The sequence below is a fragment of the Achroia grisella genome, unplaced genomic scaffold, assembly GCF_030625045.1.
Source record: "Achroia grisella isolate CSIRO2021 unplaced genomic scaffold, CSIRO_AGI_Agris_v1 utg540, whole genome shotgun sequence".
NCBI classification, from domain to species: Eukaryota; Metazoa; Arthropoda; class Insecta; order Lepidoptera; family Pyralidae; genus Achroia; species Achroia grisella.
Window position 1 is genome coordinate 923,742 of NW_026712925.1, and position 27,458 is coordinate 951,199.

General features: G+C 33.5%; 1 protein-coding gene across 4 annotated transcripts in view; it reads right to left on the reverse strand.

Annotated features, from left to right (window-relative positions):
• The window catches only part of LOC131847552 (ETS-like protein pointed), a 159,661-nt gene that overhangs the window by 37,877 nt on the left and 94,326 nt on the right, over positions 1 to 27,458 (reverse strand). For 2 of the 4 annotated variants that reach the window (XM_059197133.1, XM_059197131.1), the window contains exon 4: positions 4,112 to 4,228. In XM_059197133.1, the coding sequence (XP_059053116.1) occupies positions 4,112 to 4,228 (117 nt within the window). Of the gene's footprint in view, positions 1 to 4,111; positions 4,229 to 13,391; positions 13,791 to 24,401; positions 24,643 to 27,458 lie in introns of those variants that run through there. The other 2 variants (XM_059197134.1, XM_059197135.1) reach the window with 2 other exon arrangements.

Genomic DNA, 27,458 nt, shown 5'->3' on the forward strand with positions numbered 1-27,458 from the left:
ATTACATTTACATACGAGTCGAATTGATCGCTAACAGAAGCTTGAGTCGTCCATCGATATGGTAATAGTGGATTTCATTAACAAGACGATCGGAAGATAACGTGCCTTGTATGTTTGTGTTTTGTATGATCAGCATCTTGACTGACATGTGTAATAATGTGTATTCACTATAGAAAACAAATATATTATATTGTACTACAGAACAGTATGAAAAACAAAGCTCTTAAATGTTTAATTTACTTCTCTGTACTAATAAGAATTTGATAAAGTTTCTTAAAAGAGTAAACAAGATTTGAATATACCTTTAATGTAATAATGTAAGTTAATGAAGGTACGATTTTTTTTTCAGAATTGTCATTCATAGTATTTTGTTGACTGTATATATTGTCTCGAGAATTGATTGTGTTAACAACAAGATTCATCTTGTGTCCCCGCCGATCGTTGTGAGATAACAAGTTAACAACCACCACGGCCTGCTGGTTGCATACGAGTATATACACTTTCTGTATTCCTTTATGTTAATCTACGTCCTTTTTGAGAAGTCCATAGCTAGTTTTGTTAGATATTATGCATTGTTTTTGTAATACATATATTTTCCTTTCACTGGATTAATCGTTACTACGGGTAAATATAATACTTTTTACCATAAATTTTAAAATAATGTCAACTATAAGAGCAGAAAAAAGTAGGATGTGTACGGCCACAGTAAACTAAATTACAACTACAGAGGCGTTTTTCAAAATTAGAATATATATGGAATGTAAGGAAGATGCTATTTAAAAAGCAACTTTATACTCAGCGAGCACTTAATAATTTAATAATATGTTATTAACTACTAAGAGCTTTCAACACGGGAGCTTCCCCCATCATTAAGTGTGGTAGAAAGTTTTGTTTCAGGAAAAAATATGTCGGTGTTGCGAGCTATAAGATTATAATTAATATTGTTGTACTATGTTACACTATTTAATTTAGTTTAGATACTGTGTTAGTATTTAACGTATCACTCGTATATTACCTATATTAGTAATATACGAGTAATTAAATATTTCGTATCACGAGTAATTTATTCATTATTAAAAAACTGTTTTCAGTAGTACGTGTTAGTTATTGCAAGACTGATGTTTATGGTAACATTGAGTAAATGGGTAAATATTACGCTACCATGGAATAGAGGTTCACAAAAACAAGATCAGTATGTATGACATGCATAAGAATGTTCTTATCGAAGAATGTAAATTTTCAGTTAGGTACCGTGCACCAACTTGTTTGAAAATAAAGGATGCGACAAAACATGCAAAGTTTGGAGAAATTCTGTTTTAGCACTCCCAGTTATACCTGACTACTAATAAGTAAGAATTAATTTATTCATGAATTTCATAAAAAATCATACTTATATTTTTAATAATTTTAATTAATTTATACTTAATAATGAGACCTTTAATTAAAAGGAAAAATTATACATATATCAGCTTTGTAAATTATTATGCGTATATTCAATTAATTATTCATAAATATTCGCGGTATGTTGTGTACTTATGCGAAACCGTGAGAATCCGCGTCAATCTGTTGTTGTCATTTAATAAATTTGAATAACATTTGTATATATAATATATACAATAATCAGAATTACGCTCCCCGCTGATTTAATTTCGAACCACTCAATAAAGATGAAATATTTTTTAAAACAAATTTGGCACCACTACTTTTATATTAAGCATCATGTGTTTCGTGCTTGAGCCACTTCGCCGACTGGTAGTAAAATAAACGATGTGCCGCCATTTTACGTTATCTATAAGAAGATTAAGTATTAATGAGGTGATTTTTTTTGCATTTAAATTACTCAAAGTTAACTGTCTGTTGTGTTTAGTTTGACCGGTTTCCTCGCTTTTTATTACTTTGCTTATTATGTTGAACAATTAAAAGGAATCGAGTCGGTTTGACAACATAAATAACTATATAATAATGTCGAAATTTGTACATTAATAAAGATTGTCTAATTATTTTTTTCGATTACTAACATGTTTAACTTTTTGCGTTCCCATGGACCTTAATGAAAAAACAGTGTATTATTGGTTTGTTTGTGTATATTGATTTTGTTTGTATACGTTGATGATATTAGTTTTTTTTATTTTAATTGTCTAGTTAATTACCTACATAGGTATATAATTTATAGCAATAATAACGTGAGTAGGTAAGAACATTAAATATTCGTATTATTTAAAATTGTATGTGCTTACTTTATATCTGTATAAATATAATAAATATTTCAACTTCGATCACTGTGTAGGTATTCTACAATATTAATTGAATAAACTTCGTAAATTTTAATATAGCAATAAAAAGAATAATACCAAGCAAAATTGTGCTCTTTTTTAACACGGTTGAAAAACAGAGACAATAAAACGAAGTTCAACAATTTCCATGATGTGTATGATTTGGTGTCGGTCGCGCAGCGCAACGTGCCGCGCCGGAAGCGCGAATAGACGCGCCACAGACGCACGCACTTCCGCTTACGGCGGGCATCGAACCCGCGACCTACCACCTGTCCGCCCTCAGATCTTTATGCAGTCTCGTCTTATATCAGAATCATTACAGTAATTTTTTATTTTTATAAACCATGCAAATATTAACTATAATATTCACTGTTTGTCGTGCTGTCTTCCTAACATTGTTAGGTTTAACTATATATATGAAATATCGTATTGCCACCAGAAATTAAGAAATTAGTTGTAAATAGATGTGTTTATCTACAAATATATTCGTTTAAAAATGTTAAAGACCTTTTACTGCTAAAGGCATGAAAAATCAGTTCAGTAGTTTTGGGATTATCGTAGACGTAAGACGCGACGGAGTTATAATATATACATTAATATAAATAGTGAATGATAATTACAAGTTTTTTGTTTATTATTTAATTTCAAATATTTTACTTTATGGCTGGTATATGGTAGACCTAAAATGGCGAAGTGAGCGTCCGTCGGTGCCAACAATGCGTGTGGCGTGGCGCACGTCGGCGACACACGTTGCCATTACCATATGTAAATTATCCGGCATTATACGACCGTTTCGCTAACAGTTTTTGCTTGTAAACTCATGTATTGTATGGAAACGTAATAATTTCTGTTTTTACTGCAGAGTACACATATTATACTTAATAATTTGATTTTATAAAATAAACTTATAGATTAATATGGGACAAACATCGGAGAAAACAATACAAATTATAATAAAACCTCATACTAAACAGTCGAATTGATAACCTCTATTTTTTGAAGTCGGTCAAATAATATTTTATCGTTTTACTTGTAACATATGTATTTTAAAGCGGCATACATATATGTTTTAGAATAGACAGTCAGCAGCACCGTATTCTGAAAAAATATTGATAACATCTCAAGGTATGTTTCATATAATATCAATACGTTACAATTTATGAGTTGTATGATTTAGAAATACTTGTAAGATTCGTTATTATCAAGAACTTTTAAACGGTTTCATTAAATCATACTTTTATGTCCCTACATGCTAGTCGTTTGTCTTTTATGAAGTCGTAACATTGGTCATTTAATAACTTTAATAAAGCTGAAATTAAAAGATCACAAGGGCTTCTTTATTCCTAACATATCATATTTGAAATTATGAATGTAGAATTGAAATACATATTCATTAGTATTACAAATCATTTTGTTTACTGATTTATGAAAATTAAAAATAGACCGTTTCCGTAACTCTCAGATCTAAGGCGATTGAAGTTTATATAATTAATTCTATTTTATTGCATTTTCTTCCCGATGATAAAAATGCTTTAGAGAATGATCGGACTGACGCATGGTGATTTGTACTCATTGCAGCAACATAAACATTTTTTCATATGGTTTGTCCAAATATATTTTATTGTACCTGTTTGTTTATAGCATAGACTTTATTCACTATATTGCATCTCTTTAAAATTTTATTATTTTTATTTATCTTTGGACTCAAACCTTGTGGGTTCTAAGTCGAGGTAATGAACCATTATAGCTTCATGCTCTTAAATGTAAATATTAGATATCATTGGTATGATCTATATGATCACACCTTGTTGCAATGACGAAGTTTATGTACAGCTTACCTTTGGGGACACCGAGGCGCAGTTGCTCCTTTTCCCAAGAAGCAAAGGTGGCCTTGAGCGCCTCGGCCATCTTCTTGTTGGTGCCGGGCGTGAGCGGCGGCACCTGCGATGGGATGTCTGCAACAATAATACCAAAAATAATGTTACAATGTATTTCTGCATATTTGTAATACTTACATGCATCGCGTAAATTCGTATGAAATAGATCAAAGTATGATGGTATGTACGTAACTTAAGATGTTTGTTATTAATTATGTTGCGAAATGCCCTATGTGAGATGTCTCTGTTCATTCCAAATCAAGATTTTCTTACCTTTTATTCATTTACCAATATAATATTCATAAATTGATATATGTAAATTGAATTATAAATTTAATAAAATATGGCGTTACATTTGAAAATTATTCCACATAACGTAACTATTACACTGTCGCAACATTGGACATTAACATTAATAACTTTTTCGCTTCAAACAAATATTATATAAATATTACAGCACATACAAGCCTTAGTTCTGGCTCAGATGGAGAGTCATTCAAATCGTCTTTAGCATCAGGCCCTCTAACTTATTATATCGGTGATGTTTTATGTACCGCTCATCAGCCCAGATCATTATCACCCCGGATTAATTACTTTATCTACGCTATTTACATCAAGTACCGAAGAACAAATTAATAGCGGAGTTTTTGAGACTTGATGGCTTCGAATAAAATAAATCAGAGATAAACAAGCAAGCGAGATTGAATCTTCCATGTCTGAGTTCATGTACGGACGCAGGCTTCATTCATAAGTGCGGCTGGTTTGTGTTGTGAGTGTGTGTAGGTGAGTTTATGTGTGCGTGCTGCGCTTGCGCACCTGCCGACCAGTTCTGAGATGCGGAGATTTGTGCACCTCTCCCACGGTCGCTGCCCGCTTGAGCTCTGATCTGTTCTAGCTAAACCTCGTACTGATATAATTAAAAATTTTCTTTCTATATGTAAGTAATGTATGTAAATCGTTCTAAAATTTATATTTATTGCGAGTGTTGAGTGCGGCCATCGGCAAAGCGAGCATACTTTCAAGTAATCAGGAGGATTTAAATGTTATACAAAAATAATTAAATTATCTGGAAATTAAACATCAACTAATACATAAATAATTAAAAATAATGACAAGAAATAGTCGTAGTAATATTGGAAGAAGTTTAATGATTTGGTATTACATTGTAATATAGCTACTTGTTTTAGAGATGTTTGCTTTTCAATAACAATTCCGTTACCCATATTCTTCCGTCGTGAATGAATTTTCAATTAAGAAAATTCACGTATACCTAGGCAACACTTATCACTTATCATAAGGTAGGCTATATTGTGTGGCATTCTATTTACATGGGAAGGAGTAATGGGAAAATGCAAAATTGTATCTAAATTCGTCTAGTTTGCTAATAAGGCTTGTGAATATTCAACAAGGAAAGTATCTATTCAGATGAATTGATTTGCAAGGATTTATTTACCACTACAGTAAAAATAGCTATGCATGTGGAATGTAGCGAACGATTTGTGTCTCCGGTGTAGCCGGCGGGTCCCCGGCAGTTGCGAATCATGACGCTAATTGCAGCGAAACAACCGCTGTGATTTACTTGCACTGAGAACTATAAGCAGGTGCGTGGTGCACTTGACTTGCGAACACAATGCAATGGTCGGGAGATGCCAGATACGCTTACTGATACAGGAGATTGCTTTATTTATAAGAAACTTTAAGAGAGATGGTCGCAGTGACTATCAACTAAAGGCAAGTTATGTTTAATTGAGTAGAGAATAACCACATGATTGTTTGTACCACAGGTTAGGTATAGCTATTTAAAAGGTTCATACATGCATAAAGTAACATTACCAAAGATTTTTTCAAATTTCCTTCAATAATGATGATATTCAATAATGTTGTGAAAATTGGGATTAGGTCTTGTCTAGGTCTTGCTATCATTTACCATTAGATGAGGTAGATCTCATAAAGTAAGAGGTATAATAAAGTGCAAACCCATTCATGATAAAAAAAATTGAATGAGGGGGCTATTTTTTTCTTGGTTATTGTTTCGAATTATTGAGACAATAATATAGAATTTTATATCCGTAGTACTATTGTGCGAGACAATATCGGATAAAATCTTACACAGTGATTGTACATATTCGTATCAATCGGTACACCTGCGCAGACCAGGCATATTCATATACATGTTGCATTACGAGATTATTCATACTTAAGGCAGGCATAGGCATACGTAAGAATATTATAATTATTGTACAAAGTACGCAGATATAACTATAAAAAGAATGTTAGGTATATTCAATTTGTACATCAGCCATTATCTAGAATGTCTAGTTATAAGTGTTCTAGTATATACTTTAGTTTTAAAGTAGGTATCAATCTCCCAGTTAATTAATAATTAATTATTTTATTTTAAGTACAACAAAATCTTCATAGTAACAGAAAAGAACATTGATATACTTATCTATTTTAAGTATTACAGTGAGCCAGTATGTTGACAATACCATATAAGAATTAGGTAGTATCAAGGCCTTAAAGAATTGGTAATATTCCCTATGGAGTAAAAAAAGTATCACCAGTTTCGTCTCCTTTTCTATTGTTAACAGAATTATGTATAAGCATGTTGGTTTTTTATACAAAATTTACATCTGATAAATCATTACACAGTAGTCGAGTTGGATAGTAATATAAATTTATTGCATGGGTGTAATAAATACAATGTACAGTCGGTTTCATACACATAGATATTAGGTACATCCAGTAAGGGATAAAGTACAATAAATATTGGCAGCAAAGTATTTAAAACTATATAACACTGAAAGTTGTCGAATTATTGTAAAAAACGTTACGAATCACAGCTTATAAATTCACTAACGATATAAAAAAGCAACCTTAATGTTAGTGTCTCATTAAAATTGAAATCAACATATTTATTACGTAACTAGTTTAAATGGTAATATTCTATTATAGTACAATACCTAGTTATATTTGTGTAGTCTGATTGATTTTAAGAAGCTGACTGTACCCGTGAGATTTCTGCGATACACATCTCGAAAAAAATTGTGTAAATTAATTATAGTTTTATTGGTTTTTATACTGGTTATACGAGTTACAAGATGATGGTATCGTTTTATAAACGAGTGGAAATATAGTCCAACGCCTGCTTACTGTCGCTTCAATAGTCAATAGCCAAACCATTTATTCAATTTAAGCTCTTTACAAGCACTTATGAGTGTCAAATTAAATTAATCTACAACCCAATGGGAACATAATACAGCTTATTCACAGTTCTCAATGTTTAATACTAATAGTACTTCTGCTCGATGACCGTATGCAATTATTTTCAGTGGCCACAGCATTCAAGTTGACATTTACCCTTTGGAATGGCATTCTCGAGATGAAGCAAAAACTTTATGATGGCGTGGCTTCCGTTTCCGTAATTAAAGTAATTAATCCTGAATGATTTCGGTTTAATTGTCCTGAGGCTTCCCGATGAGCCCCATCCGTTGGTACATACCTAGTAACAGGATACCGTAAGAACATACTTAATATGAATGACTTCTTAAATTTGGTTAATCCTTAATGTAACAATAATATATTTAATTTTGATGTTTTGTTTATCAGTACTCTCATGTCATTAAATCAAAATTGTTCCGTGCCCATCATCTGATCAAAAAGCATCTCTAATGCATATAATTTTTTTGAATTGAGAAGAACGTAGTTGGTTTATTGTGTTCTTTTTGGTAACATGTTGTGTTTATGGTGTTGTTGAAATAAAAATGTATTTATCTTATAAATAAACCACTAAATGATAACCGCTATCACTCTCCCACGGTTAAGTTCATTAATTATCAACACAATGCGAGATGTTTGGTATCATAAATAAATAGTTTTTATGCTCACCGACACTAGACATTAGCAATGCAAATCAGATGTGATACATTTATGTAAATAGAAGGTAAAAGAGCGACTCCGTCCACTGCATTACAAGACGAGATGTCTCCATTTTTTAATAAATGATATTATACATACATATGTTTCCAATCAGTCACGTCCATTATGTAAATGTATGTCCTTTATTTATTAATCACATCACATTTATTAGTCTGTGTCATTACAAGCTTTCTATTCATCTTACTTCTTAGTTTTTTTCACTGTTAGGGTTAAAATTTGTACTTTATTTTTGTAAGAGATTACAATATTCGATTATGTTGAAAGGCGTATCTATTCAGCATCGTTGTTTTATAATAATAGTCTGATGAGGACGCTAGAAGGCCGCGATATTTTAAATAGTATAAACTGTTCATTTAAATATATTTAAATTAAGATAATTCCTTTAATCGACCAAAATTATCCCATGTGACAGAGTAAATAATACAAGTTCCATTATGTGTTTTGGAAATAATTTATTTTGAAATTACTACCATCATAAACATCAAGTGAGTCATGAATACACCTCTGATTTTTGAGACAGTATTCGTCAATAATGGTGCCTTTTTAAAAATCTTTAAAGCTCTTGTCGCGTGGTACCGGCTCTCATATAATGACAGGCCTGACCAAATAATTGTAGGGCCTGAGGATATTACAATATGCAACAGGTAGAATGATTATGTCAGCTGTTGTGTTCATGACTGCATATAGTACCCGTTCATTTTAGGTTCCCCGATATCTTTGTCTAAGGCTGAGTTGTTTTAAGGCTGAAGATTTTTCCACAAAATAAAATAGCAGCTATGGAAGTTACTGTTTTTCTTTATAACAAGGACTTTATGAGTATGTAATACTCCAGCAGTATAGAATACACCAGTATATTTTGAAAAAATGTTATATGTTTTCTTTAATACATATAAAGGTATGTAAGTAAATATATAAAGTCATAAAAATAGAAGAATCCCATGAAATGAATGAAAGTGGTAACGATAGAAAAATCTTCGGTTCAATTAAGTAGGTAAGTAAGTAATATTCAAAATGAAGTTATATTGTGTGGCCCTAATACGCTGAAAAGATCCAGATAGCTTTGTTTTCAATCTTCCAGGTCGAGGAGAGGTGCCGAGGCCACTAGAGGGTTTGAGGTTCGGACTGTGCCGAATGTTGAATAGCGGAGATAACGGCACAAAGGACCGGAGATGCGGTCTGTGATCGCCAAATAATACGAGGACGCAAACGTAACCTTCGCTTATTTAGCACTAATTAGCACATACTGCATATGTGATAGACTAAAATAGGTAATCGTATCTCAATCATTTTACAAGCTATATATATTCTATCCCATTTTGGGGTAAACAGTATGTAGTTTCTACATTTACACATTTTTTCATCTGGGATTGGGGCTATTACTCGTTATTGTCAAAATGTCAGTTTTATGGGCGGTTGATAAAATTAATTGAAATTAAATAATTCGATGAGATTAGACAAAATTCTTTTGACATTTCTGCCCTGCAGTAAGTACTTGTAATAAAAGTAGCAATCGAGAACTTTTCTAAAGTCAGTTAAAAACTTTTCTTCCAATTCTGCCAGTAGGCACTTATTTTAATTGTTGAGCAGTGGGTCAAACATGGTGCCGTTGTTTTATTCTAGTCGCTCTAATTGTGCAGGCGTGCCAACAATGAACAATATAAGCAACAGGCGAGCTGTTGTATAGAATTCCTGCACATGCAGTAACAGGTGGTAAACAGGGGTCGTTCAAAAGGGGAGCGAATGAGCACTTGTTGCACCCCATTTATAAAACCGAAACATAATACCGTTTTAAAATATTCTACTTGGAATGCGAATACCTAGTACCTATATTAGTATATTTTTTGTATCATTTCTTTAAAGAATATTAAAATGAATTATAAAGAGTAGACTTATCTTGTAGACTTGTACTATCGAAGTGCAAAATCAGAAACATCGTCGTATGTTGACAGTGTAATGAATATTTAAATAACTATATTATAGTATTTATTAATAATTTGGAATAAATAGGCTAGCTAGCTAGCTTGCTGCGCCATAGTGGACATGCTTGTCGGTAATCATAATAGCGAAACAAAAGCTCGCGCCATTTTTACATCTGCCATTGTTCACTGTTTGAACTTGGAACGTCGCGTGACGTAAATGGCGCGTGCGCAGTTTTGCATTCAAATCATCTTGTGTAATTGCTTGTATTAATTCTGAATTAACGTTTTTTTGTTTACAAAAAGTTATAATTTAATCATACTTGTTTCTCTAATGAAAATTCCTGTAATTGTTAAATTAACATTCGTATAGCTATAATTATGCAATTAAAGTTATTGATTGTTTATTATAGGTGTTTTATAGCAGTGTGTTACTGTTTATAGCAGTAACACTGGTTTATAATAACATAAGTACACACGTGTACATAAGTAGGTATGTCTTTATGTAAATTTTTCATTTAGATATTAATAAAGTTGTATACTTATTTATAATATTATGTTATCTGTGATATTACTATTGTGTAGTTAATCACCAACGGAAAATAATTTACTAAATATCTACATATTTTTCCACACACTTGCACAACTCTTTGTAGACGTGAGAACTATTTATTTTATACTGGACCACTGGCCATTTGTCAGTGCGTATCACCCCTCATACTATTCACCCATGAAAAAGGGTTCCTCAAAATGTGGTAATAATGCCATATTTAACGGTTCCTAGCCTATTGACGCGGAAAATGAGTAGAGAACAACGTTTCAAATAATCATCTCCAGTTAATTTTATTGAGGTATTACCCACCTAATCCATTGACGTAATACAATTGTTCGCGTGTAATGATCTCAATATCTAATTAAAAGCTATTGTGATGTATTTTTGTAATACCTGCACCCTGTTAGGTATTAATGTAGAGCGTGCATTATTACTTAGGTGTAGGTTGGTATATTACAAAACAATGTATTTATGAAAATGTTGTTGTGAGAGACTGGGTAAGTATATTTTTAATTATAATGGCAACGAAAAATATATTACATGTACGGAAATTAAACCAGCAATAAAATAGAGTAACTAAATATCTTACTATTTATAAATATTTTAAAAAGAGTCATTCAAAAGATGTTTTATTTTTCTTACCGGTTGGTTGGGCTGATCAATCGTATGCTAACAAATTGGTACATGAGAAGGTCCGACATGATTGTGTGTGGAATAATTTACAATCTCGATCATGGTTCGACCACTAAACGTATATTTGAATGATATTCAGTACACACAGTTAAACCATACAATAATAATTATCACTACATAAATAGAAAATTTCCATAACAATTCGGGAGGGTTAAAACGCCATTCGCTAAAAAGACAGTATATCAGGTAACAAATACTACTTAACTAAACATTTTGAATTTGGTTTAACGTTTTTTTATCTTTGTTAAGTACACGTACCTTATAGTGTATAATTATAATATGTATGATTCATTAGACACTTGCCTAGTTGGCTTTAGCTAGTTGTCCCTCAAAAGTGTGGTATTTTAAGATCTTATACCCACAATCTTGATACTAACAGACAATGGTGGGTCATATTATCTTTCAGTGATCTCTGTTGATGACGACTGTAGGCGAGAGACCTTTGCTCAATGACAGAGGCGGCACGGTGCGGTGCGGCCGGCGCGGGCGCATCAACTCATTGAGCGCGCACCGGATGGGCCAATCAGCTGCGTGAATGGACGCCCCCGCGCTTGCGCGCTCTCGTGTTATTAGCTCCCGTACTAGATGCTGTTTCTTTGTTGCTCGTAAATTGTTATAACCTTTTATGGTTTCGGAATGTGAGTAAATCCGCTGTTGTCTTATTGACAGCATTGTCTGACTATCGGCTACCGTTTCTTTGATGGACCGAGCATTGTTATTTTACTCAAGTGTCAATAAGTCGACTTTCCACATTATGTGCATTTTAACTTCGGACTCCTAGGTGGGTTATATTAGCTTGAATGAAGTGTTGTACTTACTATTGTTATTGAAGGTTTTCCGACCCTGCTTATGTTGAACTATTCTTTATATTAGGTATTATAAAGATTTATATTAAATCGTCAGTATAATTATTTACTCGTATGTAATATTACTTGCTGCTAACTACTATTCATCTTTGTAACCTTGCCATATTAATAACACATCCGATGTCAAATTATTTATATTATATATCCATTAGTAAAATCTATGCCAAAGCTCATTTAGTTAAATTATACCTTGTATTACTTGTCGTCTGTTCGTCTACAAGATTCAAATTGTTACCAACTCTAATGATGACGTCTTGTAACCAGAATGACACTATTTTGATAAAATATTTTTTCTGCAATTGAACTGTGTATACAAACATTGTTTGTTGGTTCTCAGCTAACAAAGCGCACGAGGTCTTCGCTTTCAAGATCATCGGAGCATATATACGCTAGGTGTAAGTCATAATTACGGTAATGAGCTATTGCACAACGGCTCGCTCTACCTACACCGGACATGCGATATTACAAAATTCATATTGAAGGAAACGAACATTGCAAGACCGGGATTATTTCTAATTTCTAATACTTCGTTTAGAGCACCATAAACTATAGTTGACCATAGACAATCGAAACGTAACTATACCTACATATATTTAGGTACAAGATATAGCAATTTCAAGTTATAGTTACCTAAATATGTCAAAAATTTTGAATACATGAATTGTATATATATATAATAAATATTTTTCTGTCTTAATCACAAGTCAAATTCATGTTACGAGGGTAGAAGAAGACATGAGAATGACAATATAAAAAACTAACTTAATACATTAAATTTTATATAATTTATTACTTTCAATACCCAATATCACCTAAACTGTTATAAACGCGTGACTTCTGTTGGACTCAATTGATGCGTGTAAAAGTATATATCGAAATGATACACGATACACGATAGTTAATAATTTCATAAAATGTACGTTTTCATATATTTCTTGCGGTCACGGCTGGTACACATTCGGGACAAGTGCACGCGAAACCGAGAGCGTTGCGTCACGTATACAACGATGATACCTTTTCACAATCGACAATTGTTCGGTTCAACCTGAAGCGATATCAATACAAGAATCTAAACCGATTATAGAGTAACCATTTGCGGTTTTATAAGGTTTTCTATCCTTTAGATGTATGTAATCCTTTAGATTCTGTAGGATTACATGGCTAATGGTGCACAGTTAGAAAATGTATATACGATAAGTATCGGCCAGAGAGTAAGATCTGTGGTCACTATACTATTTAAGATATATATATCATGTGTTTTATTGTGGACTCACCTTTTGGCTTATTGAAAGCTTTCATCATGACTTTGATTCCCATGCCTGCGATGGCCGCCGACGCGTCACACTGAGACCGCTGCACGTTTGACAAGTCCCAATAAACGCCCGCCAGCAGGCTTGTTTCCTTTTCTTCTTATAAATAGTATTTTTTATCACTATTTGTTAATATTTACAATAAGCTTGTAGTAACACAATGTCTTTTATATAAGTAACTTAAATTTTAAATAAGATCAATAAATATCACACTGTTTTTATTTATCAATAGTCACTAGTGTCGTCAGTCTAAACACTCCTCGCTATTTTTCATTTTGCCGGCTGTTTTTGTTACGTTACGGTCGAAAAGTTTAATCTTTTTGTATCACTGTTCATGATTTGTTAAATTGTTTATATCACCACCTGCTTGGAGAAATTAAAGATTCAACGAATGCATTTGACTCCCTCTTCCTAGCTTTGTCTTCATGAAATGTACACTGAATGTATCAAACTAAGAGCCTGAACAAAAGAACTGACACAAACACACTTATAAGTACTGAGCAAAGTATTTTCTAACGAAGATAATGCATATAGAAAAAAATAACAAGGTAATGCTTTCTACCAGGCTATCAGCGACGCAGTGAAGTCAAACGGGCAATATTCAAATTGCACCGCACATTCCCACAGGTGCGTGGATGGATCCGACACAGGCGCTTCCTGCCTAATACCCCACTTGCCCTGTTTCCCGCCACCCGCACCACCCGCACTTCGAACCCCTACCGCCGGTTCTCACCCCTCACTTTAACCCCCCGCGGTATACCAGCCCTGAATATTCTCACACGGTCCGGTAGACCATGACGAGCAATTTCGCTAACTTTTACGGTCAGTGTCAAAGTGCACTGTTGTCGTTGTCTAACAATTTCTATAAACTCAGTATAAATGTATCAATTAAGAATATATTTAATATTTTAGGACTACTAAACCGTATCTACGTATATAATAGTATTAGTTACTATTAGTGTATTTTGTAGTAGAATTTGTTAATCAATGTAGAGTACAAATATGCAACAAACAAACAAAGGACCTATGTTTATTGAATTAATCAATATTTAAAGTAGGTGGTCACAAGTTTTGTAGCGCATATCGACAAGCAGTTAATAAATTAAAACTTAATAGGATTTAGCAAGATCCTTGTTTGCTTATCATTTTAAATTGACATTTTACCCTCATCACTTATGTGTTATTATTGTAAGCAGCTAAACTAGTTAATTGTAATGTTTGTTGTCATACATAACATGTGTTTGCCTTTAGAAAGTGATGAATAAAACATTTCAATAATGAAGCATAATAAATTGATCATATTGGTACTTGTGATCGCATTGAAAGTTCAAGGGTTAAATGCGAGTAAACATCTCTATTAAATTTTAATAACCGAAGGGTTCAAATTGGTTAGGGCAAGAAATTACGCTTTATCGGTTGCTTATTGTTAAAACGCATAATAATTAATTTCATTGTAATATCTTATCGCTTTCACACGAAATTTTAAATGGTTCTTGGGAATGCCTGTTATCTATTATGAGGATGTTAATCTATTTCTTTAGCTTGAATGTAAATGAGGATAAGATACTAGTGAATATAATTCACTTTCTTTTCAAAAGATTATCTGGTAATCATAAAATAATGTATGTTTAGTAACGTGCGACTGTTGCATGTTGGTGGAAGATACATTTATGGTCGATTATTTAATATGATGGGGGCGACAAATTGTCCCTAATAAAAATCACATTTGGATACCGAGGCAATATCAGTCACAATAATGGACCAAAGAATTGTCAGCAACAGAGTTTGTACAAATGTATTTACACACGTACTTTATAAATTTATATTTTATTTATAAATTTTATATTACAAAGTATTTATTTCGAAAGTTTTACTATTTTTTTTATTTATAAAATAACTCATATACTTCTTATTTCTGTGTGATGTATCTATTATTAGGGCCTCTAGTATTATTCCGTAAAATTGTGAACATTGTTCGAAGTGAAGTTGATTTATAAAAGATAGAAGATTTGTTCGAGTATATCTCCTCTTGTTTCAAGCGTAATTCAGTCCAGTGAACTTGTTCAACACGACAATTGCTCAATGCCCCTCGAGAGAATACTGCAAAATTTATGTATTATGTTTACAGAAAAGTTCACTTAAATTACTCACGTTGTCATCTAGTGGTGACCTTTTTGTGTCATTATTGTGAAATACAATAATGGTTTGGACCTATTGTGGGCAATTTGGAGGCGCCGACAATAATTAAATGTTAAAACGTGTTTTATGAATGTAAAATTAAACATCTTGTGGCTTAATAAAGTACATTTTTATTTATAAGGTAAAACTTCAAATAACGTTTCTCAATAAAATTCATAGTCATTTAAGTGTATAGGTGACTTTGGGCTATTTAAAAAAGTATTTTTTTTTATCACTATCCCTACCGCCCAGTTCGTCTAGCTACTTCAATTAAGAACTGGCAAGAAATTCAATCGTCGATCTATCTGTTATATCTATGGTATAGTGAGGGTTAATCATGTAGACGTGATTGACCGAGCCTCGGGTCAACTAACTCAATTGTCGCGCCCAATTTGTTACCCCACACTGACATCGATCTCTTTGTAGTTGTCACTATTTGTTCTTTGATTTAATATGATTTGATGTGAATCTGACTCAGTTACATATATATCTTACAAATAAAGATATATATGTATTGAACAAGTTCACTGAACTGAATTACGCTTGAAACAAGAGGAGATACATAGAGGATACTCGAACAAATCTTCTATCTTTTATAAATAAACTTCGCTTCGAACAATGTTCACAATTTTACTGAATAATACTAGAGGCCCAAATAATATATATAACAGAAGTGTAATGTACAAATATCGCCAAATCTCTATATTAAATAATTATAGAGATGACATTATACCTGCGTGTGATACCCAATTGCTAAATTTTTAGTTCGTTTATTGTGTATAAACGAATTTGGCTAGTTGAATTGCACTCAGTATTTTATTATTTTTATTAGATACCAGCTGCTATTGACTTTATTTAACTAAAAATGAAAAATTATAATTTGTAATTGTGTACTCACTTCTTACAGGTTAATTTCTAATTGTATTTTATTACCCAAATATGAATCTGAAACATGTATCTAAATAAAATTAATTTCCAATAGTATTTATATACCTAGTGATAATTTTATTCTGATAAATCTAAATAATTTGTACCTAATGTAGAAACCAGACATACAAGTGAGATAGCGACGACATTCAAGCAATTAAAGTCTCACAATAGTAATTAATGCCTGAGGCTGAATCTCTTCGGCAAATATAAAGCGTTGGGTGTCAATTATATTGCGGGATTAACTGAGGTCGGCTCTAGCTCAACTTCGACCCTTCTAATAGGAAAGTGGACACCCGCATAAATTGAAGAGACCATAGACTAATTTTAATTTACTTGAGTATTCTCCGTTTATTGAGTGGTTTATGAAAGATGCTGGTCATAGTTATGACCAGCATCCAATTATCATTTGTAGTTACAAATGATAATTGGATTATTTTACGAAAAAAGAACTATTTTCTGAACTAATATTAAATAGGCGAAAGACTTGATTATGTTGTAAGGAATAAATTTTAGAAAATACTGAGCCGATTCTATAAATCCTCTATCAATTGAAAGGAAAATTACAGCTATAGTGCCGCGGGACACGGTAAGTATTACATAAGGATACCAAAAATGCAATGTGTAATAGTTTCGATTGTATATTGCTTAAACGTCGTGTGTTTCAAATGATGGGAGAGATAGTTTCCCGCGCCTCCAATGTTTTGATTGACGACATACGTGAAATTTTGCGCGGTTTTGTGCGCACATCAACAAACACGGCGACAATGGATGCTTCGGAGAAGCGTGTGACGCGCAACATTCAAACACATTCAAATGTGGAACAATGCAAGCTTGTATAACAAGAGTTAACAATTTGGCTGCGTGTCGATGCAAACAATACGATACGCATTTTGTACGCAAGAGAGCTTTATACAAGTTATGTTATGGTTTATCTATGTATGTGTGCAGTGTGTGCATTCACAGTAAATATTACATATCCCAGAGTATACAAAGATCGTTGCTATCATTGTATGATAACTCATAACGATGAAATATTAATGCAAACAATGGTTTGTATCAACATTTCACGCTGCATAGATATCTAAATAGTTTTGGGGAAATTATTACATATTTTAAAGATAATGCTAACTCAGATAAGATAATATTACATTATATATATACATTACCCACTGCAGTTTTCTATTAGAATATAATAAAAAAAAACAATTCATGAATTGAATCGACCGAGTATGCGCATGTTAGAGAATTTTTTTAGTTCATTATTTAATTTTCGGCCTTCGTGTTTCACCTTAGGAAATTTATTTTCTTCAGTCATTATACGAAGTTATCCAATGCAGAAATTTCAAAAAAATCTGCGTTTTGCATACCACAAAGAATTTTGACTTTTAGGTAACATAATAAATAGATTTTACGTAAGTTTCTTCTACTAACAACTACTGAACTTGTCCCTCCATATACCTAACTAATAGGTGCGTGTTAGTTAAGTACACAGGGCCAGTTGATTCTTATTACAATTTACTGAACCGAGCCTAAGCTGTTATTCACGATGCTCACAAGTGATTTGACCTCTGACTGCCCAATTAAAATGTTTTATCGCTTTTGTCCCGGCACGTATGACTCTATTGTGATAATTGAATATAGGTAAATAGGTACCTATAGGTAACTACTCTTTACTGACAGTAAAGTAACTCTGAGACAGTAAAGTTAAAATAAACATGAATAGGTATAGTGTTTCTTGCGAATCTATTACGATGGCTAATTTAAAAATTCTCTACATCTACAGGAATAATAAAGTAAACATGTACCTACATGACAGTATATTTTGTCACCTTAATGGCACTGTTCATGTCTATAGGCAACAGGTATCATTTTCCATTAAGTAAGCCATTAACTTATTTACTATTCCTGTGGTATAAAAAAATATTAGACTTGTTACCTAGGTGTGGCAATTGTACCAATATGTCTATCATTAGCAACAGCCCCGCTGTTATAGTTGGTCATGATTACACTTTTATACGCATGTACTTAGAACTGTTAATTGAGCTAAATAATAGTCTTTACTAGCATATCTACATGCATGTATGGTAAACTGAATAGTTAGAAAAAATATAACTAGCACGGTTGTATGCAGTGGCCTGGGGATTGCAATACAAAAAAAAAACATGTTTTGACTTAATTTGGATAAAAACGTAGTGATTACTGACTTAGTGGCGTTGACTTCAGACGTAGCTCTCATATTAAGCAGTAGGTAACTATTCATAAAATTGAATATCATGCACTTATTCAAGTAATTGGTTTCGTAATACCTAAAACTATGTTGCTATGCAATTTAATTGGAAAATAGCTGGTCTGTATATATACTACTATGTAAGTATTCATATATATTTATAGATCGAGTTTAATCTGCTACACTATTTATAGTGATTTTAGGCCGAGTTTGTTACTTAATAAATAAGACATTATCATCAATAGCTGGCATATTTTATGATTATTTTTCTCGCTTTTCGCAATAAACGGTTTCATCTTCAAATAACACGAGGCAAAGCGGTTTATATTGGACGTTAAGGAGAATATAAATTTTCCGATACGATCGACTGACTCCTATTATTGTGACACAAAAACGAAGCTGTCATAAAATTACTTGGCGTTTGGCTCTCGTGTGGGTGTCATGGGAAGCATCTCTGTGTCTCTAGTGAGGCGTGCACACGCAAGGCGTGAAACGCTGGGCGGGATCGCGGCGATTGGCGAACGCCTACAAACGCCCACGCGCATGCGCCGCGCGCCGCCCGCGAGGAAATCTTCGCGAAGAAAACTGCGTGTTCTCAATATGAATTAATGTTTGTTTATACACGTGGGTGAGATAATAGTGTAACCAATGACTGGACAAAATGGCGACCATTTGACGATTCCGACGTATTATTAAAATCTGCTCAACCATAATTTTTATAAAATAATAATCTATTATCTCTAACGTAAAACGAACGTAACAACTCTATTTATTATACATCCATGTCATTCATTACGTTTAAATGCCTTCAAACAATATAGGTTACTAAGCGCGCACCGTCGTAAATTTGCCCTAATCTAAAGACACATAAACGCTCGACACAATAAAAATTCAAATGAAACATTGTGAACACATCGGTTCAGAAAATATACTATAATGAGGCATAATTAAATATTGAAATGAATGCATTTTCAGTACTTTTGTATGGTAATGTTGTGGGCATAAGGTTAAGTTCAGTGTCGAAGCTGCCATTTTATGTAACATTTTCATACGAGGACAAAACAATTGTTAGTTGAACTATATATACTTACAGGTAATAATACGCTGCGTTTAAATTATCTCCATACGGCAATGGCCCCGTAAATTAAGAAACGACAATAGTATTCGGGTATTAGCTTTAGTTTGCAAGCAAGCTCTGTGATAAAAATTGCATAAACTAGGCCAATAATGAAAGAATTAAATATAAAACAATGACATTTAGATAACGGTTTTTATGAATTAATTTAATTAATATGTCTATTATTAGTAGTATTTATAATCTTAATACAATACATAATCAAATGACTTAAGAAACCTTTTATTCTACTTAAATATTTAATTGTATTTATACTCTTATTCCCATAAAAAGGTATGGCTACATTGTTTACTAAGTATATCAAGATTAAGTGATCAGAGCACACTATGACAAATTGCATAGTCATAAAAATATGTGCAATCTATTGTGAATATCATTTGCGATATTTCATCATTTATTAAAATTTATAACTTACAATAATTTGACATTTGGAATACGAGTTAAATAAAAAAGTTTCATCTCATAAACATATCTGTCTGCAAATGAATAGGAAAACGGAAGATATAATTTCCTATTCATATCACTTGAGAATTCGAATATCTATTTCATCACTCACTTACAAAATTGGGTCGAAACTGCGACTTGTATTACTGACTATTAACAACATGTTAAAGTTGCTCTAAATATGTCATCGAGAATCTAAAAAGCAGTATAAGTTACTGTTTATTCGATTATATTTGCATATAAATGGACATTGAAAGAATACGTCGATTTCAACGATTATTTTGATTTAAACACGAACCTACTGACTGGTCTTAATAATTTTTTTATGGGACTAATGTTTAGAAAAATAAGAATTTTTCAATTTGGTTTCTTACTGCCGAAGTTGTCAAGTAACAAACGTTCAACAAATAATACAATCGAGTTTACAATTTCCCTTTTTTAATCTGTAAAAAGGTACATAAACAAAACAATTAGAATTTAAAATTCGCGTTCCATTTTTAAATTTAGGTAGGTAAGCAACGTTGTTCTTTTTGTTTTGGGACACGCATAGGGGAGCAGGCCATTTGAATTTGAATGTAAAGCGTTCAGTTTAACGCTCCTTTGTGAGTCAGTGGCGGGCACGGTTGGCTGGCTGCGAAAATTCGACGTTTGCCTCATACTGAACATAGCGATGGACGAATAGGCGAACACACGTACGAGTATCATTGCATTATATGTATATTATATGTACATGAACGACGCGGCGACGCTGGCAACAGTTGGCGAAATATTTCATGATAACTCATTATCGTCAATGGTCTTTTCAATCATAATCTTATATATTATTACCGTTGCTAAGGAACAGTACTAGTACTTTAAACGTAATAGATTTATACTGTTTACTTCCACCAATGAGCCTAATAATATTACGCATACAGAAAATACCTATAACAACAATGAAATTATTACTGAATGTACTGACACATAATAATTAATTTTAATGTAAGTTATGTTCGTAGAATCTAAATGTAATATGAAAATGTGAACGGGCCTTTATATTGATAATTAGTTTTCAGTACAAAAAAAATGATGGCCTCGAAGAAATTGTGCAAACTTTATCAATGCAAAGTAAACGTTACGTGCCTACTTACATTCACGAACGTCGATACATTACAATTATTTTATATTCACAATTGTAATATATTCTTACGAGAAAAGTAAGTAGTTCCGTACTATTTTTTTAAACGAAAAAATGAGTAAAGACCATTAGATTAATAAGATATGATTTCTATAAAACAAAACCGAGTATGGGCAATTGTACTATATCCATTTGGAATTGCAGCTTTAAAGTGGTGAAAGCAATTAAGTGCTTTGGTTTCGGAGATTTCCGATTACATCGACAAATAAGCAATCTTCCAACTATCGACTTGGATTGTTATAATTACTGGACATTCAGGAATATGAAGATATTAAGTATGTCCCTTAAAAAATACATTAAATAGTACCGAAAATGTATGTTCTAGTAAGAATAACAGAAACAGGTCAAGTGGACAATAAACTTTAGCAAATTGGCATTTCTCAAATCATCAAAAGCAAAGGTAATGTTACTTGAATCGTGAGTGTTACACAATTCGCCTACAGTTATAGTACCTAGGTCGAGCGCGGCCGGGAAATATGAAAATGTTTACTTTGCTCGAAACGCAGTTCCATGAACCTATTTTAAAATAAACTATCGAATCGTGATTCATCTTGCAACAGTTGTAAGAAATATGAAATTACAATATTTTCGCGGTATTAGGTGTTCAAATGCATATATAGGTAAGTATATCATCTAACATAGTCCTATTCTATTGCTAATAAGCAATGGACTGACTATAACGCAAACACAATGGTAGAGAACCATTGTACAGATAGATTAGCCGTCCTAGGTAACGTGAAAGGCTAAACAGGACAATTGAATCGACATATTGATGATGATTTTAAGGCTCTACTATATTGACGATTGGAAATTGATAATCATTTTGCCTAACAAAATCTTGTGTGTAAATACAAAACAACGACTGATACAAATTGTAGCAAACTAGACGCAACAGCTGTACTATTTTTTATTCATTGCATTGATTCGCAAAAAGGTTTTTAACTAGTAAAAAAGTAGAACGATTCAGGATTTGCAATATGGCCTCCAAATCTGACACCTGTATCCGTTTCGCAGGCGCAGGGTGCAGTTGCACTTCTACGTATTGCCTAAGGACTTCGGTAATCGTTGGTAACAATAAAATTACTAACAATAAATTAAATTATTTATATGTTGTTTTAGTCCCACAGCAGCAATAAGTGATACCTACAGAATGTAGAAACGGATGAATGATTGAACTTGTGGTACTTTTTTTTATAGATGAAAAAATAATAGAATGATAACCCACCTGCGCTGGCAGGGCACCAGTGGAAGATCAAAAAATTAGCATGAAATCAATTAGCTCATAATCCAAAAGGACCACAATGGCTTCCAGGGGGACCCGCGTGGAGGACAACCTGTCACAGGTATCACACCTGATATGGTCACATTACTAAGAATCCTCTTCTCCCCTCCCGGTACTATTATAGATACTGTTTGCAAACTGGTGGTAAAGATTTGAGCTATAAGAAGGCAGATAAGGTTGGCCTGGTTAACCTGACAGCGGACCACCGGTGTGCAGCCAGGCTACGACAAATGCTATGAGAATGAATGATGTAATGTCCAAATTAAATAAATGGTTTGGACCGGAGTCAATTAGACCAGGTACCGAGAAAGAGCATTGATTTCTTTGTTCTTCTCCAAATTCACTATGACATGAATCACCGACCATTTTCGCCAGCTAACATGGCGGATAGAACATGTAAATGAAAATACAAACATAATTACTTAAAGGTACCCGAAATGGGGTCTGACGATGTTCTTATCTCTGTGCTATTGTTTAACACGCTTTTTTCATTCCCACGGTCGGCGGCGCACAAGCAAACGGCTGATAACGACGAGCACCTACCTGTTGTGACGAACGTGAAAGAACCTCGAGGAATTCTAACTATCAAACACAGAACAAAACCAACAACTTAAATTTTATGCTTTTTAAATATGAATATATACGTGCCTACTTTTGATAAATTGATTATATCATTGCACCAGATAATTCGTTTAGTAGAAAACAGTGATCTGTGTGATATATGCTACACGGTAATGAAATGTATTGTCGATAATGATGATAATAAAGAATTGGAAATATTTGTTAGGTACGGGTACACATATATAATTATATATCTAATAATCGAAGGCATACCTTTTATATAACAACATCAAATTAATCGTAATCATTTTTCAGAACATCATTTGCATATAGAACTGCAGTTTTACAACAATATTTTATACGATTAGAATGACAAAACACGCTGACGGACTATCTGATAAAAAAAAGAGAATAACTATCCATCACGGGCAATGTAAAATAGTAAACTAAGATAGGTAGCACGCCTACCCCGTATCATAACATCACTGCTAAATCTTATTTCTCAAACTGGATAACAACTTGTAAAGCGTGCTGCTTGGCAGTAAAAATAGATGAAACACCGTGTCATCTGTTTCTACGGATACGCAGATAAGTAAGCAGGTGATACCCCGCAGTTGTATAAGTTTTTAGATTTATTAATTTGCTTTATGAACTAGTTCTGTTACTGTAATAAACTGCTACTGTAATGTTACACAAGTAAATGAAGAATGATCTACCTAGAGACACGTTAATTCTAAAATATAAATTGCAGTAGCAATTGGCAGTATTTTCTTAAGTATTGTTATTGTTTTTGGAAAAACACTACTTATTATACAATCTACAGCGACCAATACATAATTTATAGAGTACATAAAAACTATGGCTTTGTATTCATCTCATGAAGACAAAAAGTGCGTTGTTGAATATAAATATTAAAACGAAACGGCATCAAACAAAGAGTTAGGGAGTCATGTGCAAAATTCACCAGCGACCCACGCTTGTTGAAAGGACAGATAAAATGTAATAGGCATATGAGCTGAATCCATTATCCAATGACGTACAGCAATTACCCATTTAATGCAATTTGGGCCATTGTAAAGTTGTTCAATGCCTCTTCTCGTACATTCCCGGCGACACACACTAAAAAGCACCAATTAGTGGAATCACTACGGAGCAAACACTCTCGAAGCACAGGTAGATCGCGGGCGTTCGTGTCTAGAACCGGTCATTTCAAATTAGCAGCGTTGTATCCAGAGTTTTCAGTAGAAGGGTATGAGGGCGCGCGCGTGCGTCGCTGCGGCCGGCGCGCGACTACTCGCCGCTCAATGGGCGCCTGGCGGAGGGGCGAAGCTCGCGATGTCTCACTCCCAGCGAGCTTACCAAAATCACCAATTGCGACTATTCTCTCATTAAACCCAGGTACTTTACATAACACCCTGACAATTCTCAATAAATACATCAACTGACATCACAGTATCTGCAACTGTTTGTAATCCGCCCAAAAATAGAACTACAAAATTATTTGGTTGGCCTGACTTGGCTTGAGACTGAATCAAGAAAGTGCATGATTTTTTCTAAGCTTCCGAACGTGGAGATGTAGTGCGACGTTAACGCTTTGTATCCGGTGCCACCTGCTCACACTCGAGAAAAGATTATACGTTAGAAGGAGATGAAGTGATCGAGCAGAACGCGGACCGGATGGCGGACTCGGTTATGAATGAATCCGCTATCCTTGTCTGGCGCATGGGTTTACGTAACAAAGTCTCACTCGGTCACAGGTTGTCGCCGTAGAGGAAGTGAAAGGGACAAGACGCGTAGTAAATATTGCGTTCCGTAGATCCCGTCGGCAGAGTTTCTAAAGGGCTTGATTTTTTGTTACACCACAAAGGATGACCATCATTCATAGTTTTGCTATGACATTACCTACAGTACAGAATTTAAAAGTTTTTAAGGTGTTTAAAATTACCTGTTTCCTTTAGTATTTACCTTTCATTGTGTATAAGCATCGAGTGCTTTTATAGTCTTTAGTATTCTTGTTAGCCACTAACATATAAATAACTAGCCGTTTCTTGCAAAACAATTAATTTTTTTATTTCCATTTTATTATTATTTTCTTTGTAATAGTCAAATCTTTGCAAATATCCGTAGGCTCTTCAAAACTTGCTTAACGTCATAAACACATGTAAGGTTATATACATTATATAAATAGATATTTATCAATTATCCATGGGCCACTACAAACTCTACCATTCTGATGGTAGATAGAGTTCCTGCTTGTTAAATTCATTAATATGTAAGTGTTTCCCTTATCCTATCTGTTTTATTGCTTTTTTCAGTCTAAGTTAAATTTTATAAATGGCAAACGAAATTTTGAATTTCTGAACATCTAGTTTTGCTTTCGTAGTAAAATTGCGAATGATCTTGGCACGAATTTCAGATCTTTTTTTAAATTTGTTGATATCAAAATCTATTGCAGATGCAGATATACTGAACGACACGCTGTTTATAAACCATCAATACACATTGAGATTAGAATAGGTATACGTTTTTTATTTTAAATAGTTACTAAGGTAGATACCGTCAAGGTGTTGTCGTAGACTTAGGACAAAATATTTCTTTCGCGGTATTGTTATCTGAGGGCGCGGCGCAGTCCGAGTCAATGTTTGCGGAAGGCTCGCGTCGTCCAAGACCCAGCACGTGGACATTGTTAAAAGTAAATATGAAATCGAAATGTTTACCCTTGGAATTATACAGAGATGGCCAGAGTTTCTTATAAATACCAATAATCCTTTCCAAGTTTAAAACATGTTTCCTTCGAACACAATTTTATATAGCTGTTCGCGGATTTGTTTGTTATTACTTAATTCTATCTACTTTTAGATATGTATATGATTTTTAATCATTTTATGTTTCCTAACTGCGTCTACTATTGAATCTACAGTCTACATTTAATATAGAGTGAGTAATAAACATCTAAGCATTTGAATTCTTGTGAACTGTATTTTAATTTCTGAAATATTTGTAATATATTTCATATAAGGATATTTTATATATTTGCTATTTACACTAAAAAATGTGGGTCATATTGCTAAATTTGAATGACAGCTTATTGTCGCCTTTGACCAATTGTTCAACGTAACTTGCTTTCAAAAATTTCGGTAAAACAAATAAAGTACGTAACAATTGCGTTTCACAAAGACAAACAGAGGATGTGGCCGTTGTCATCATCGATGCTTGGACGCGCTGGTTCTAGGATTACCTTTTTAGGATTCCACAAGTTTGCGTCACGATCATCTTCCTGTCCTAGTGATTTCAGATCATCGTAATATGTTTTAACCTCTTACGAAATCAGAGGCATATTGACATCTCATCTACGATCAACATCTCCATGTACGGTATCTTATTTACTAAATGAACCAACTAATTTAGATGCGGTTTTTTTTGTTTATGAACTAACATGTTAGATGTAGTTCTCAGCTATAATTAAAGAGAAATGAAGGCATTGACAATATTTATCAATTAATTATCGATATTTGTCAAATTTAAACTCGGGTCATTTTTATTTAAATCAGTATTTTAAGCCACTTGGCCACATTGTTGTTAATGTATCAAATTACATTAATTAAAGTTAATTTGCAAAAGAGTGTTACCATGGAATAATTTAATTAAATACAAAATAACATAAACAAAAGGTAAATCAATGCGTTGAGAACGGTGCATCTTGCCACAAATCAATGGGATCCCGTCCTGTCGAACCATGTAACCTCGGAGCGCCAGGTGTTACGCGGGAAGTGCCTCCCCCCCTACCCCCCTACACTGCAGTGTACACCCGCGCTCTCCAGATCGCACGCACACAACTAAAGTGTAGAGGAAGTTACAACCACGGCTATCCTACGGTGACGTACAGATCAAAATGCACATGTGTGTTTCTGTAATTTATTAATGGTATGCATTTGCGTATACGCCGCTCGTTGTGCATGAAAAATGGCAGGCATAAATATAAAATTGAGTGGACTCTAATTCAAAGGTACAGCCATTTAATAGAAGTAGAAGGGTTGTCATCTGCCACACTAAAGTTGTTTGAACCGGGTACTTACAATGTTTTGTAACTTTGTTTG